At 31.4% G+C, this 16834-nt stretch overlaps 3 protein-coding genes across 3 annotated transcripts; 2 read left to right on the forward strand and 1 right to left on the reverse strand.

Moving 5' to 3' along the window:
- The first annotated feature begins 766 nt into the window (after nt 1-766).
- On the forward strand, nt 767-6471 carry Oseg1 (intraflagellar transport protein Oseg1). The gene is made up of 12 exons (XM_065502849.1): nt 767-981; nt 1077-1307; nt 1367-2414; nt 3770-4179; nt 4238-4720; nt 4777-5051; nt 5112-5259; nt 5317-5517; nt 5570-5690; nt 5763-5919; nt 5973-6253; nt 6312-6471. Exons 1-12 carry the CDS (start codon nt 917-919, stop codon nt 6405-6407), a joined length of 3516 nt encoding a protein of 1171 aa, XP_065358921.1. The 5' UTR covers nt 767-916; the 3' UTR covers nt 6408-6471.
- Nucleotides 6175-8285, reverse strand: LOC135953147 (NADPH-dependent diflavin oxidoreductase 1). Its single transcript, XM_065502851.1, has one exon. The coding sequence runs from the start codon at nt 8211-8213 to the stop codon at nt 6450-6452; it is 1764 nt and encodes a 587-aa protein (XP_065358923.1). The 5' UTR covers nt 8214-8285; the 3' UTR covers nt 6175-6449.
- A 3336-nt stretch (nt 8286-11621) lies between these two features.
- Surf1 (surfeit locus protein 1) lies at nt 11622-16796 on the forward strand. Its single transcript, XM_065503106.1, has 5 exons — nt 11622-11916; nt 15388-15509; nt 15936-16130; nt 16204-16371; nt 16439-16796. The coding sequence occupies exons 1-5, from the start codon at nt 11707-11709 to the stop codon at nt 16647-16649; spliced, it is 906 nt and encodes a 301-aa protein (XP_065359178.1). The 5' UTR covers nt 11622-11706; the 3' UTR covers nt 16650-16796.
- Nucleotides 16797-16834: the final 38 nt, after the last annotated feature.

A 16834-nucleotide genomic window follows, 5' to 3' on the forward strand; every position in this document is an offset into this window, starting at 1 on the left:
CCATACATATTGTCATCGATCTCACGTTTATTTAATTTTAAAGTAGGTTCTATAGTTAAAAGAAAAATTCGACTTTTTAATTTAAATCTACTTCTGACTTTTTCGCTTTTTAGTTCATCGACTTTTTGGGATATATAATCGATTGTTCGACTTTTTCGGACAAATGAGTAAGATCGTGCGCGTATGGTACATGTTTAATAGTTATCACGTTCAATAAATTTCGAGATACTGGATCTTTCTACACGGAAAATGCACTGTGTGTGTGTATTGTGTTTGACTTGAGCCAGATAAGCCGGAGTATAAAGTTGAACAATCTGGCAGCATTTTATTATCTCTATATTTTCCTACACCATTTCCAATTGAATTTCAGAATTTTCTAATTGAATTTCAGAAATTTCCAATTATATTTCAGAATTTTCCATTTGTATTTCAGAAAATTCTAATTGTATTTCAGAAATTTCCATTTGCATTTTTCAATAGTATTTCAAAATTTTTTAAATGTATTTCAGAATTTTCAATTGTATTTCAGAAAATTCTAACAGCTGGAAATTTTTGAAATACAAATAAAAAATTTTGAAAACAAATAGATGTTTCTGAAAAACATTTGGAAAATTCTGAAATACAATTAGAAAATTTGTAAGTATAAATTAAAAATTCTGAAATACAATTGAAAAAGTATGTAATACAATTAGAAATTTCTGAAATACAATTGGAAATGGTGTAGTTTTTTGTAATAATTACTCCAATGGTGGTTACTATTAACAACAATAATGATAAAATGTAAACACAAACAACTGGACAACAGAAAACTGGACAACGAAAAACCGGATAGAATTGGTCTAATTTTTGGGAAAAGATGGAAAATTAAATAAAGTATTTTTATAACTTAGTTATTTAACTATTTTACGCTTAGAAAATGAGAGGCATATTAAAATGGATTGATAAAGTTGAATTTCCCAATACGAAAGATGAAGACATCAGGTAAAACAAAAACAATTAGGAGCCAGACTCTGACCTACTTTTAAAGTGTGTATTACAACAAACAAAAAATATTTAAATACTATAACTGTTTTCAGTATCCATTGTGTATGCTATAGTCCTGATGGCACGCAACTGATAGTGGCTGCGAGGGAACGAGTTTTAGTGTATGATCCAAAAGATGGTACTCTATTGAACACATTAAAGGCCCATAAAGATGTGGTCAATTGTGTTGCTTATGCCAGAGATGGCAAGAAATTTGCCAGTGGAGCAGCGGATAAAACCGTTATAGTTTGGTCACCCCAACTGGAGGGATTGTTGAAATATTCGTATGTTTTATATGAAAAGGAGTTTGCCAAAATGTAATTGATATTATTTAATTTTTCAGTCATGGAGATTCTGTGCAATGTATGAGTTTCAATCCCATTTCTCATCATTTGGCCTCCTGTTCCACATCAGATTTTGCATTCTGGTCCTCGGATCAAAAAGCTGTACAAAAGTATAAAATACATTCCAGAGTTAATGCTTGTTGTTGGACTAACGATGGTCAGTATCTTATTTTGGGTTTGGCAAATGGTTCAATTACTATACGCAATAAAACTGGCGAAGAAAAAGGCAGAATAGATCGTCCAGGAGGTTCGTCTAGTGCAATTTATGGTGTACAATGTTGTCCAGCAATAGCAGAACCCAATACAGATACCATAGCAGTAACTGATTGGAGTCAAACTTTATCCTTTCATACCTTAAGCGGACAAATGATTGGCAAGGAGAGATCTATAGGTTTCGATCCTTTATCTTTGTCGTATTTACCAAATGGCGAATATTGTTTGGTATCAGGATGCACTGGAAATGTTCATTGCTTTACTCGCGAAGGTGTTCGTTTAGGTATTTTAGGTGATACTGTTGATACCTCGTGGATTTGGTCGGTGGCCGTACATCCCAGTGGACAGTCGTACACAATTGGCTGTCAAAATGGAACCTTATCAACATACTCCATAGCCCTAACTACAGTACATGCACTGTATCGCGAACGTTATGCATTTCGGGAACACATGTGTGATGTTATCATACAACACTTGATATCGGGACAAAAAGTACGCATCAAATGTCGTGATCTAGTACAAAAGATTGCTATTTATAGACAAAAGTTGGCAGTCCAGTTGCCAGAGCGGGTGGTTCTTTATGAATTAAATTCGATAGAAGACCAGCCAATGCATTACAAGGTAAAGGAAAAGATACAAAAGAAATTCGATTGCAGTTTGTTGGTGGTATGCGCTAGTCACATTGTATTGTGTCAAGATCAACGGTTGCAGTGTCTGGATTTTAATGGTGCCTTGCAGAGAGAATGGTTAATGGATTCGTTTATACGATATATAAAAGTTATCGGAGGACCTGCTGGCAGGGAAGGTTTAATGGTGGGATTAAAAAATGGAAAGGTATGTTATTTTCCAATATTTGGAGCATATTTTATTACTAATTTAAAAAATCTGGGCTAAATAAATAGAAAAGAACACTATATTCGGCTGTGCCGAATCTTATCAGGTATGTTTCATATTTATAGGATCATTATTTTTCTTTTTAAATTTTGATGCAATCTTGAAGTTATCTATGGTATCATTATATTTGTTCTTCGTCTATATGCCATTTGTTGATATTGTTGTTAATTAAATAAAAAATAAAGGATTTCAAATTTGTACAAAATCTAATTGAAATTCCAGATTATTGTAAAAAATAATATAATGTTCTTAAAATTTTTAAGTACAAGATTGCATCAAAGATTAAGTTATATTTTAAATTTGAATAATTCCTATAAATATGAAACATTCCTTATGCCCTACACACAGTGATAAGATAATGAAAAAAATAAATTTTTTGGGTGAAAAAAAAAAAATTAATATTGAAAATAAAAATTTTGGTGAAAAAAAATTCAGGTTAATTAATACTTTTAGCATTATATATGTACATACGTCCTTGAAAAGCTCTTTGAAATGTCTATTATTAGATATCCATATGACTTTTTTTTGCCAATTTTAATGACTTTTTTTTGCCAATTTTCCCGAATTTAAGTAGCAACCAAGCCTATTTTTCAACATACAGACTGACATTGTATCGACTCCATTATCTATAACGATAGGTTTCCAGGCAGCCACGAAATGAAGAAAAATAAGAGCAGCTCACATGGGTCCAAGCAATGGTCCCTTTGTGTTATCTATAACGATACAGAATATATACTTTATGGGGTCCAAGTGAAAAATGTAGAAATTTCAAACGGAATGACAAATATATGGGAGTGAGCAAATTTTTAAAACCGATGTCTTCGAATTTAAACAAAATTTTTCAACAAGATCGGTCAAGAACTCTGAGTTAGAGCATTTGACCCCCGCAAAATTTTTTTTGACTTTGCAAGAAAAAAGTCAATTTTTTTTATTTTTTTTTTCGAAAGATTGAAGAAGTGGCTATCTAAACTATTTGGGACAAATTTTACTAAGAATAGATAATAATTTACATGGATGAGAAAAAACTCCTGTTTGGCCAATATGTCAAATTTTGACCCCCTCTAACACCAATCTTGTTGAAAAATTGTGTCTAAATTACTATCTAATAGGACTAACCTTTATGCAAATTTCATCCCGATCGGAAGACATCGGTTTTAAAAATTTGTTCACTTGACATGAAATCCAACATATATGTACATATATCCATCCAAAAACATTTATAGGGTAAACTTGTATAAAGAAACAATCTTCAATTACTATAGTTTATGTACTGATTAAGACAACTTCTATTACAGGTTTATCGTATATTTCTGGATAACGCATTGCCTTTGTTGATAACTTCCGCAGTATCAGCAGTTCGTTGCCTGGATGTTAATGCAAATCGCACAAAAATTGCAGTGGTTGACGATGGTGGTCGTCTAGTGGTCAGAGATATCTACAATGACACTCTTCTTTATCAGGACACAGGAGTAAATTCCGTGACGTGGAATACCCATTTGGATTCAATGTTGTGTTACACACATACCACGGGAGGTCTTTCTGTAAGGGTGGGCAATTTACCTCCCAGAGCTCCCCAACAAATGATAGGTGTCGTAGTTGGTTTATGTGGAGCTACAGCTTTTTGCTTAAGGGGAAATGTTATGCACAATGTACCACTGGCTTTGGGAGCCACAATGTGGCAATTTATAGAAGCTGGTTTATTTGAGTAAGTGTTGTGTGATATTTGCCCCTAAACTAAAAACTGATAATTTCCTGTTATTTAGGGAAGCTTTTCAAGTTGCCTGTTTGGGTGTAACTAATGCAGATTGGGAGGGTTTAGCTAAATCAGCGTTAGAGGCTTTACATCTTAATATTGCACGGGATTCTTATGTTAAGATACGAAATTTGCCTTGGCTTCAACTAATTGGAAATTTAATGGATAAACAAAAACGTGGCCAAGTGCCGAAAGAGGTATTACAAGCGGAAATCTGTGCCTATTCTGCAAAACACAAGGAAGCTGCCAGATTTTTCGAAAAATGTTCCTTAAGTGTTAAGGCTCTGGAAATGTACACCGATTTGAGAATGTTTGATTTGGCGCAGGAATTCATAAGAGATGGCAGTGTAGAAGAAAAGAAAAATCTAGTACGCAAAAGGGCAGAGTGGGCCTATTCCGTGAAGGAGCCTAGAGCAGCGGCAGAGCTGCTGTTAAGTGTAGGAGAACACCAAAAAGCCATTGAGATTGTGTCCGAACAAGGATGGGCTGATGTGTAAGTGTAACAAAATTGTGTTAAATGAAAAAAAGATTAATTGTTTGCTTGTTTAGTCTTTATGACATCGGAAGACGTTTAAGTCAAAGCGATAAAGAATCTTTGGAATTGGTGGCATTTAATTTAAAGCGATTAAAGGCTTTACCTCTGGCTGCAGAAGTATTTAAAAAATTGGGCAATGAGGGTGAAGTAGTGCAATTGCATGTTGAAGCTCATGATTGGGCTGAAGCTTTTTGTTTGGCTGCCGATATGCCAGATATATTACCTCAAGTACATTATCAACATGCTCAGTGGCTTGCAGAAAATGATCAATTTATAGAAGCTCATGAAGGTACAGATTTCTGTTATAACTTTGGAATATTTCTAAAAAAAAACTTTTTTAACTGTATAGCTTACTTAAAGGCTGGCCGAATTAAGGATGCTAATCGTTTGTTAAAACAATTAAGCAATTCGGCCATAGAGGAGGAGCGTTTCTTAGATGCTAGCTATTTTTATTGGCTTTTATCTAAACAGTATTTGGATATTTTTTATGACAAAGAGTAGGTTAAACTACAATACAAGTTTGTTTATTAAATTAATATATTAATTCACCGTAGAGTACAAAATCCTATAGATTTTCATTTGAAGGAATATCACTCTCACCTGCGTATAGCGAAAATTTATTATGCTTACAGTGTAATATATAATTATATGAAGGAACCATTTACCACGTATTCACCAGTGAGTCTTTTCAACGTTTCAAGGTTCATACTAAATGAGGTAGAATATAAAGGAGCTCCGAAGGGAGTAAGCATGTTGTAAGTTGTTTTTCCTTAACAAGTAAATTTTGTATTAATGTTTATACTTTAGCGCGGTTCTGTTTACTTTGGCTAAGCAGGCCAAATTTCTACAAGCAAATAAACTTTGTTTGGTGGTCAACAAAAGATTGCAATCCCTTAAGCCTCCTTCTGGTGTCCAGGAGCAAATTGATGTATGTATATTTTTATTAAGAACAAAATATGATTGTTGTTTTAATTTTATATTTCTATGGTATTGTTTTTAGATAAATTATTTGAATAGTAAAGCCTGTAAAAGTGGTTTTAATGATCCTGAAGAGTTGCTGCCTTTATGTTATAAGTGTTCGAATTATAGCCAGCATTTGAATGGAAATTCATGTCCTACATGTCGGCAGGATTATATATTTTCATTTATATCATTTGGTAATGGATACAAATATGAAATTAAAATGTTTATTAATTTAAGTACTTTTTAGAAATCTTACCTTTAGTACAATTTTATCCGGAAATGGATATTACCGATAGTGAAGCAGAAAGATTACTATTAGCTCCACCAAAAACGAATGAAGATCAGGATCCTTTTAATGAGGATACCGCAAGTGCCTTACCGTTGAGTTTAGATCGCAATGCTCTACGTTCTATAGATCCAAATCATGTATTAATTTTAAAACGCCGTACTAAAGCAAATAGCAAATTTATATTTTATCGTAATATTTTGCCGGACTTACAAGTTACATATTGTCCAGAGTGTTTATTGGTTAGTATTTTAGTTTATTAATGTAATAATTTCAACAATAAATACTCTATATTTTTAGGTATTTTATGCCGAGGATTTCGAGTTGCATGTTTTACAAAAAGGTTTTTGTCCGTTTTGCCGCACTGCAGCTGAAAAACTGTTTGAGGATTATTAAATTTTGATCTTAAATTTATTTATTAAATTAAATCTCTATTGTTTAAGACCAAGTTTCTTCTTGATATCTTTTTGTTTTTATTAATTGTTCTATTAAGGCCTCATCATTGTCTACAACTTTTGTAAATGCTTCTTTTACAGATTTTGGCATATTTTTAGAAGAACCAGACACCAAAATATAAGCTCCCTTTCCCATGATTAATGGTTTTAATGTATTTGCATTATCTTCTATCAAGTGCTGGACATAGATCTTATTATCCTGGTCTCTCGAAAATGCACAATAAAGGCAAATGTATTTTTCTGCATGCCATTTCTGCAAGTCTTTTTGAAAATGGAAATCTTTGTTACTATTACGACAACCAAAAAATACAAACAGGTTGGTTTCAGAGCTAGTATTTTCTAATTTGTTAAGGTATATACTTTGTATTATGCTGCGAAATGGTGCTATCCCTGTACCAGGCCCCACAACAATCAGAGGCGTTGAATTATTCTTGGGAAGCTTCATTGTGCCCGATTTAATACAACCATATATTTCAGAGCCTGGCTCCAGATTTTTAAGCCAATTTGAACACAAACCCAGTCTAGGTATGGAGAGTTTAGTTTTATATTCCACCACAGCCACCAGCAAGTCCAGTTCACAAGATTCTTTGCAACTGGCTATTGAGAAACTTCTGGGTTGTATGAATGTAAAAAGTTCTACTAAAATGTTCAATGTTAATTTGGAAGATGAATGTCGAAAATCTTGTAATACTTCTAATATAGTTCTGCGGGGCCGATTAATATAGTTAATAAGATCGTCCAGACCTTCTGATGTGGTAAACTCTAAAAGTTTCTCTTTTTCCAATTCATCTTTGCAGTTTAAAGCCAAAAGTTCAAAGGCTCTCTGGCGTGGACGAAAACTTAGATCCCACAAATATGTAGCCATTTCTTTCACCGTCAGCGGTTGGCTATAGCATTTAGGCAAAGGCATATCGTCGTGAATACTAGAGATTTCTACCAAAGTATCTGGACTAAAATCAAGTTTATGTTCTTGGGCCCATGAAAAGAAATCTTCAACTTGTTCTTTCGAATTATGAGGTTGTACTTGTAAAATATCTCCCGGATACCAATTTGTACTATCAGAAGTGGCGAATTCTAGTACTCTAACATCTTGAAAGTGTGACGGATCTGTGCTGCGTTTATTGCTCTTAAGAACGAATTTTTCGGGCGCATCCTTGTAATTCCAAAGCAATTGTACATCATTATGATTTTCCTTCAGGCCATTTTCTTTTGTATCGTTTATTTGTTTGCAATGCCATTTAAAAACTGACGAATCATTCTCTGGTTCATTTATTGCTTTCACCCCTAAACTTTGCTGTAATTGGCTCCAAAGCTGATTCATCCACGGCAATGCCACAGCACTCAAACCATGATCATGTTGATCATCACACAAGCCTACAGGAATAATTTGTTTAGCCCCTAGTTGTTGTAGACGTTTATTCAGCTTTTTGGCTGCATAATTGAACTTGGCATAACTAGAATCTCCCAGACCCAAACAGGCATATTGCAAATTCTCCAATGAATTCGAGGGCAAACTTCGCCGTAGCAAGAACTTCCAAGAATTGCGCATATTGTCCGGTTCATCTCCATCACCGGTGGTGGCTGTCACAAATAATACTAATGTCTGCTCAACAAGTTTATGTATGGGAAAATCGTCCATAGGCAAGACTGGCCCCTGAAAACCAAATTTCTTTGAAGAACGCCACAGTTGTTCAGCCACATCTTGTGCTGTGCCAGTTTGACTACCATACAAAATTAGTAAATGCATGTTATAATATTTCTTAAAAATTGTAAATACTTGTAAAATTGACTAAAAATTCTAAATACTTGTAAAATTAACTAACAATGAAAACTTGCGAGGTGTCTCAGTTTAACAACAAAAACAAGAAGCAGTTTGTTTTTGCATAGTTTCTTGAACTGTCAGTCATTTTAGTACAAACTCTAAAACAGAGTTGTTGTTTTATTTTGATAAAAAAAATAATTTTAATCTGGCAATTTTAAACGGAAAATACGTTAAATTTAAAAAATCGGTAAAAGGTTATTCGGGAATACAAAATTAGTATTTTAGTAAAATTGTTTTATGCTAAATCCCAATTTTTAATTTAATAAATTCACTGACAATTATTGTTGGGGATAAGCTAGTTCCTATGCGCATTTCACTGGTTGCTTAGGCCAGATCATCAGGAAACCTTTTCCCACGGGGCTTTGGAAAAACTAAAGATATTATACAAGCAACTTGCAAATTTATCCCAACCTTTTCCCAAAAGGCTTTAGAAAAACTAAATATATTATACAAATAAAACTATAGACAGTATTAATAAAATGTGCGGTAGGGAAACATGTGTCTGCCTTTCAATTTCGGCATTGTAAGAGAGAACTATTTTTTTTTTTTTTTTTTTTTTTTTTTATTTTATTAGTAGTATTTTTAATACTTTTGTATAACAAATTTTTACATTTATTTTTACATAGTAAGATTAAGCTCTAATTTATATTTACATTTCTTATAAATTCAACTGCTTTCCTTCTAAAGAGGGTGTTGTTTGTCTCGTTTTTTACACTATTTGGCATCGTATTGTAAAGTTTTAAACCTTTATAGAACAGTGATTTTTGTGTGTTGTTATTATCCGCACGTTGTAGTCGAAAGTCTTGAGCATTCCTTAAGTTATAAGGTTGAATTTCACCAACATATATTAATTGTTCTTTCAGATATTCTGGTGCTTTTCCTATTTTCATTTTTTGTATTAAATTTATAGTATTTAGTTCTAAACGTTGTTTTATATTAAGCCATTTAAGAGTGCTTAACATGTTATTTATCGGTGTGTATCTATTACATCTTAGTATTGCACGCATCGCCTTATTTTGTAGTTTTTGTAGTCTATCAATATGTGCATCTGAGCAGCATGTGTATAAAACCGTTGATCCGTATTCAAAATGTGGTTTAACAATAGTATTATATATGTTAATAGCTGTATTAATTGAAATTTTATTTCGTAGTCTTTTGAAAAAACCAATTTTCTTTACAATTTTTTTACAAATATATTCAATGTGTTGTTTTAGTTTTAAATCCTTATCTATTAGAAAACCTAGATATTTTATATTATTTACTTTTTCTATTATCACATTATTAATTTTAAAAGTTATGTTACTGTCCATATTTATTTCCATAAGCTTAGTTTTATTTTCATTTAATTTCAATTTATTCATTTTTAACCATTTGTCAATATTATTTATATCGATTGTTAGATTGTAGTTGCATATTTCCTCTGATTCAGCTTCTGTAAATATTAGGGTATCGTCCGCATACATTACAATTTCACATTTTTCTAATGATTTTGGCATATCGTTGATATATATAATAAATAATAGAGCTCCCAGAATTGATCCCTGAGGTACTCCAATATCATTTGCTATTTCATTTGATTTTACATTATTCACTTTAGTCTTTTGTCTACGATTTTTCAGATATGACTGGAACCACTTCAATTCATTATCTTGTATACCATATTTATGTAATTTTTGTAACAGAATGTTTCTATCAATTGTTTCAAAAGCTCTTTTGAAATCTAAGAATATTGCCATAATTTTATGATTTCTCTTTATAAATTTCCATCTGTTTATAACATAATTTACCGCTGTTTCACATGAATATTTTTTCCTAAAACCTGATTGATGTTTCGATAGTAGTTCATCTTTTTCCATATACTCCTCTAATTGATCTTTGACAACTTTTTCAAGAATCTTTTCACACGTTTTTAAGGAATTTATTGGTCTGAATTCTTCGCACATTGTGTTATTGACCTTTTCAATAGGTGTAACCATCGTTTCCTTCCAATCATTTGGGAAAATTCCTGATTTTAATGATGCATTTATTATTTTTAGTAAAATATTTCCTGTTAGTTCCCAGTTATCTGTTATCGTTTTAATAGATATTTTATTATAATCAGGTTTTTTCTTCATATTCTTACATATATTTTTTAATTCTAGTAGATTTATTGCACGAAATTTAAATTTATTAGTTATAATATCTATTTTATTTTCATATTGCACGTAATCAATGGTATTGTTTATTTCTTTAATACTATTTACAAAGTAATTATTAAAGTTCTCGGCTATTTGCAGACTATCCTTATATTCTATTTGTTTAAATATCACAGATTTTATCACAGGTCTGGGTTTTCTTAACACAAATTCTTTTATTTTATTCCACATTTCTTTTTGGTTAGTTGTATTGCATATTTTATTATTTAAAGTTTAAAATCTGTAAATCATTTATGCAATGGTGTATTTCTGTATATTTTGGTAGTGTAAAGCATTTACAATGATGCAGGATCATTTGCACAAGATTGTGAACTCCGCTATTGTTTAAAAATAATAAGGTACCAATTTTACTCGATTTTATCCCGTTTTTTATCCATGTTTTGAAAAGATAGTAGGCATATTGACGCTTTTAAGTAAGGATAAAGTGACTTCAAGCGTGCTAAAAACAAAAATGTTTTTGATTTTCCATCAAGCATTGTCGGTGTCACACATGCAAACACATTTTAACTAATACTACCATAGTGCTTGGTGAGTACTTTTATAGTGTATGGTGTCCTTGAGACTACCTTTTTTTCTGTAAGATCCCTTTTTTAAGAATGGCATAATTTTTCTTTTTATCTGACTTTTGAAGGGAATCACAATGGGCCTTATGGGTTCCAAACTAAACTAAGTCTTTGACAGAAGAGTTTCCGATATATGTATATTTATCTACGACTTAAACTTCTCAATTCTAAGTGACTAGACTGATGATTACCACAAATTAGATGAATATTTAAATGGTAAAATATTTTTGATCTCCGTTTCCTTTGACTTTGCCTAAATATCTTCAGTTTTTATTACAAATTGTCTTTTAGTTTATGCAATAATAAAAAAAAACTTTAACTTAAAAATATTGGTAGGCAAATAAAATTAAACACAAATAAGTTGCATATATGTATACAAAAGACATGCATCCAAATTTTATGATGATCGGTCCATAAAAATTGTATTCGGTGGAAGGTAGCGTATTACCGGGCTTGACCGACTATACTTTCGTGTTAAATATAATAATAGTGTTGCCACTTCATGTGTAATTTTTTTCGGATCTGTAATTTTGAAATCAGTTATGTGTAATTTACAATTATCTTCTAGTGGCAACAGTGGAACAGCTGTTTGGTGTTTCTTTTATTTAATTTTTTCTTCCTCATTTGTTATTGTGCAACAAAGTTAGAAAATAGTTAAATATGTTAAAGTTGTGCGGCCATTTATTAAGGAACCAAGCAAGGCCTTTAATTGCAATAAGTGTAAAACAGAATATCAATTACTTGCAAATTGCCTCAAAACCATCTCAAATATGCTTGTCTCAACGCAGTGCACACACATCAATTGCCGGTCCGGGAGCACCATCCATAAAAAATGAAGAAAAAATAACACCCATGGGTTGGTTTTTAATGGTGGGTATGATTTGATAAAAGGTTTTAATTAAGAAATAAATAGTTTTGTTTATTCAGAATTTATTCTGGTATTAAATCAATAGAGGTACATACTATACTCACAATATATAGTACTTGGCGTGAGCACATTGGTAAAAATTAAAAACAAAATACATTGGAAATGTTTGTTAAGTTTACCGACAATTGAAAATACCGTTCTTATAAAGAGTATAATTAAGCGGTTCCTATCTTCAAATTTCAATAAAACAAAGTGTGTGTGAAATATCATCGACATTTTTTAATCGATGATATTGGGCCTCATCGTTTAAGATGATCAGATTTCAACTGTTCCAGGTTCCATTCTTATTAAGATATCAATTACACGGCGCTACAATGTTGAGTACATTACAAATTGTGTTAACCCTAAAATTAAGAAGTTATTCTAAAAAACCGTTTTCAGTGAAGTTCGTAAACTTATCGACCTGTATCTAAGTCAGTTTTTGTCCAACATTAAATTGTTTAACGTGTTTGGAAATAAAGCTGATTACGCTTTAAAATGATGTACATTTTCTGATGCATCTGTAAGTTGTTTTTGTTAAGAATTTCTAAAAAAAATTTTCAACTTTTTTGATTTTAGTAGCTTTTCATATAGGGTTGCCAGATTCAGATTTGCAAAAAGCTGGACATTTAAAAAGCTGGGTTTAAAAAGCTGGACAAATCAAAAAAAACTGGACATTAAACAAATTACTGAGAAAATGTTAATTTTGATTTTGTGTAAATAATTTTTATTAAAATATATTTTTATTCATTGTAATCAACATATATTTCTATTACACGGTACATGGAAACATGGAAAACTACAAAGCGTGGGTTATAGGTTTTGTTGATTACATTACAAATTGTGTCAAAAACTTTTTCGAAAAAGTTTATAAACTTTTGCAAATTTAAACCGATTTTAAAAAGTAATGTCTCGTTTTTTTCTTTATGCAATTTTCTTTAAAACATTATACAAAAAAATATATTTTCATAGAAAATATCCGTATTTTTTAGCTGTTATTTAAAAAATTAGAATCACAATTAAATATTTTCATTTCATTCCTTAAAATGTATTTAACTAAACTTAAATAAGTTCGGTTCAGTCCGTCATTTACATATGTATATTATTAAATACTAAAAACACTGCCACTTTATTTCGTTTTTGAGCTTACGGATTTTACCCCCAGTAACACGAAGTCTGGTTATGTTTTAACTAACAGTTATGCTGACAGTTTTCATACACAAATAATTGTAACCGACAGTATAACTATTAGTTAAGTAACTAGACTTCGTGTTACTGGGGTTTAGCCAATTCCAAACTTAGAGGTTTGTAAACCATTTTGAAAATCTTTTCAAACTTCCTCTAAATTTGTTCGTATTAATATTCCAGCTCTAATCAGGTCGAATGACATTCGGTTTATTTCATTAGTATAAAGATTGTTTAAAATAGTAAAAACTCTTTCACAAAAAGCTTTGCTTACTGGTACTGAAAATACGAAGCATATAACTTTTCTTAAATTCTCGAATTCATTCCTTTCACCTTTGGTAATAAAATAGGACCATATCATTTGACAAATCTCTTGGTATTTGTTTATAAACTTCACGAAGGCTGCAGTAATCGATATATTGTTACGTTTTAACCTTTTCAAAACGCTGGTTTATTTCCTTTAAATAAACCGGATACTTTTGATTGCAAATAAAAGCCGTTTAGTAGTTTGAAAATTGTAACAACTCTTTATTTCTTTAAAATGTACAACAACAGAATTAAATAGCCACTCAATGTTTTTTTTATAATGTACACGAATTTACTTGAAAAACACAACACACTTTAAGGCACTTAGATGATGTTTATTCGAAAAGCGTCTCTGATAAACTCACTCACGACTGCAACCTCTGCCACTATTTATAACACTGCATTACCATCTAGAAAGCTCTTTAACTGTCAAAGTTCGAATATTCTAGATCATACGCCATCTGTGGTGTACTTTCTACAATGTTCTTTAACTGAATATTCGAATACAGCGTTGCCAACTTACGATCAAATAAACTGAAAGCTTTTATTTAACAATGCCCACAAATATGTTACAGTCTGCCATTACAGCACTGTTATTTGAAAGCATAATGCTACTTTTAAATCAGCCCTTAAAATCGTTATATTTGAATTCAAGTACAATTTCGTAACAATATGTTAAGTTTATCGTTATCTATTTCTTCAGATATTTGAAGGTTTTGCGGAAGTTTTTGTAAATCTACCCATGAAAATATGTTTTTATATTAAATTTAAAAATTCTATTTAAAAAAAAAACGATTTTCTAAATAGCTGACCGCTGTTTTTAAAAAGTCTTCTACTTCAGTCTTAAAAGTTTTTTGTTCATTAGGCCAAATTTTTTAAAATGCTGTTAACTTTGGTGCCAAAAGTCATTCTTGTATTTTGTATGAAATTCCTGCATTATGTTTTGCATAAAATATAAAAATGCTTCTGATAATCCTTAACTTTTAAATTCTTTCATATGACACGTATTCCCAAAAAACTTTTTGGTATTTATTTTTTCCTTTCTTCAAAAAATACATACACTTTTTTGCATAAGTTATTACTGTGCACTAAATTGTCGAAAATTTCTATTTAGCTGGACAAATGAAATTTTAGCTTGAAACTGGACAGGCAACAAAAAAGCTGGACAATCCAGCCAAGTCCAGCCAGGCTGGCAACCCTATTTTCATATCTTATTTTGATATCAATGTTTATACTTCACCTTCGTGAGACCTATACTTCACCTTTTCCGACCCTATAAAGAATATATATTCTGGATCCTTATAAATAGCGGAGTCGATTAAGCCATGTCCGTCTGTCTGTTGAAATCAATTTTCTGAAGATCCCAGATATCTTCTGTATCCAAATCTGTCAGACATGCTTTCGAGAATTTTCCTATTTAAAATCAGCAAAATCGGTCCACAAATAGCTAAGATATGAGGAAAAAACCAGGACAACCTCGATTTTTTGAACTATATCTGGATTACTAAGTCATTAACATAGACAATATAGATATCTAATGATAGATATTTCAAAGACCTTTGTAAAAATCTGAAAAAATATTTTTTAACCCGAATTTATTTTTAAGAATAATAATAAATATTATACAAATAATAAATATGTATGATGTATGTATGTAAATTTAATGTGCTACATATCTGAGATCAATAAACAGTAAAAAATAATATTCTTATTGTTTTTCGTTGCTTAACGGGTCAAAATATAATTTTAAATAATTGTCATAAATATATTATTCGTTATGGTGTACATGCGATTCGGCAAGTTCTAATTTTGATTTAAATTGAGGAAGTGTATAAGAAAATTTTTTCAATTCTGTCGGTAAGGCATTCTAAATTTAAAACGAATTTGAAACGATTTCTGTATGTTTAAATAAAATTATTAAATTTATTTATGTTTCTTTATAGCTCATTCCAGTTACAACATTTGGTTTAGGTTGTTGGCAACTAAAACGTAAAATCTGGAAGGAGCAATTGATCAAGGATATGGAAACGCTAACAAAAATACCGCCAGTGGACTTACCTGAAGAGTAAATATATTTATTAAATGCTATTATTAGGGTGAATCGATTATTTTTTACAAAAAATCCAGGGTGACCTTGAAACCATTGTCTTAAAATGGATTTTAACCTAGCTGAAATTCAAAAAAATATTGTATGTAGTGCAAAAAAAAGTTAATAGAAATTGGAAGCCGAATTGATAAATTAATGGAAAAAAGTCCAGAATTACTATACTGATTCACAAAACTTGCCTGTTAACGCAAATCAGTGAATTTTTGAATTTCTGCAAGGTCAAAATCAATTTTAGGACTATGGTTTCTAGGGCAAGGAATTCTTCGTAGAATCATTTACAAAAACCCTTATCTCCCTACGATTTTTTTTCATCCATACAAATCGACCCACCCTAACTACAATTATTTATCAACTCAAGCTAGACAAAGGCAATTTCATTTGTAGTTTATCCACCCTAAATGATATGGAATATCGTGCAGTTAAAGTAAAAGGTACATTTTTACACGACAAGGAACTGTTAATGGGGCCCAGAGGTTTTATCAGACCGGACGGCGCAGAGACGGCAGGAGGTTTGTTTTCACAGCGTGATGCCGGTAATGGATATTGGGTTATAACACCTTTTAAATTAGCAGGAAGAGAGTAAGATTCAACTACTATATGCGTTCATACATAGTGTTATAACATTTCTGAATTGCTTACTATTTGCTTAAAGTGATGTAGTATTAATCAACCGTGGTTGGATATCGCGTAAATGTCAAAAACCCGAATCACGTTTAGCTGGTCAGATTAAGGATGAAGTAGAGATGACTTGTGTGGTGCGCAAGGGAGAACAAAGACCTCAATTTACACCAGAACATAAAGGAGGTGTATTTTTCTATAGGTGGGGTTTAAATCCATATTAAATTAGTTTTAATAAATAGTTAATGGATGTTTTCTTGTTTCAATAGAGATCTAAATAAAATGTGTTCTTTAACTGGTGCCCAACCAGTTTTCCTAGACGCTTCCTATGCCTCTTCAGTGCCAGGTGGTCCGATTGGTGGCCAGACTCGTATCACTTTGCGCAATGATCATTTATCCTACTTAATCACCTGGTACAGTTTGTCATTGGCCACCAGCTATTTATGGTATCGCACTATATTGAAAAGAAAATCTTTTTAGAAATTAAACTGCATTTTTGTACTTAGTTAAACTATATTGTATCTTTATTTTATTATTGTTTTTTAATTATTCTTTACATAATCATTATATGTAGATATGCGAAAAAAGAAGATTTCTAAGTAAAAATTAAATTTAAATACAAGTAAATGTTTTTTTTTTTGTATATCTCTAATACATTATAAAGT

Source organism: Calliphora vicina, chromosome 3 (assembly GCF_958450345.1).
Source record: "Calliphora vicina chromosome 3, idCalVici1.1, whole genome shotgun sequence".
NCBI classification, from domain to species: domain Eukaryota; kingdom Metazoa; phylum Arthropoda; class Insecta; order Diptera; family Calliphoridae; genus Calliphora; species Calliphora vicina.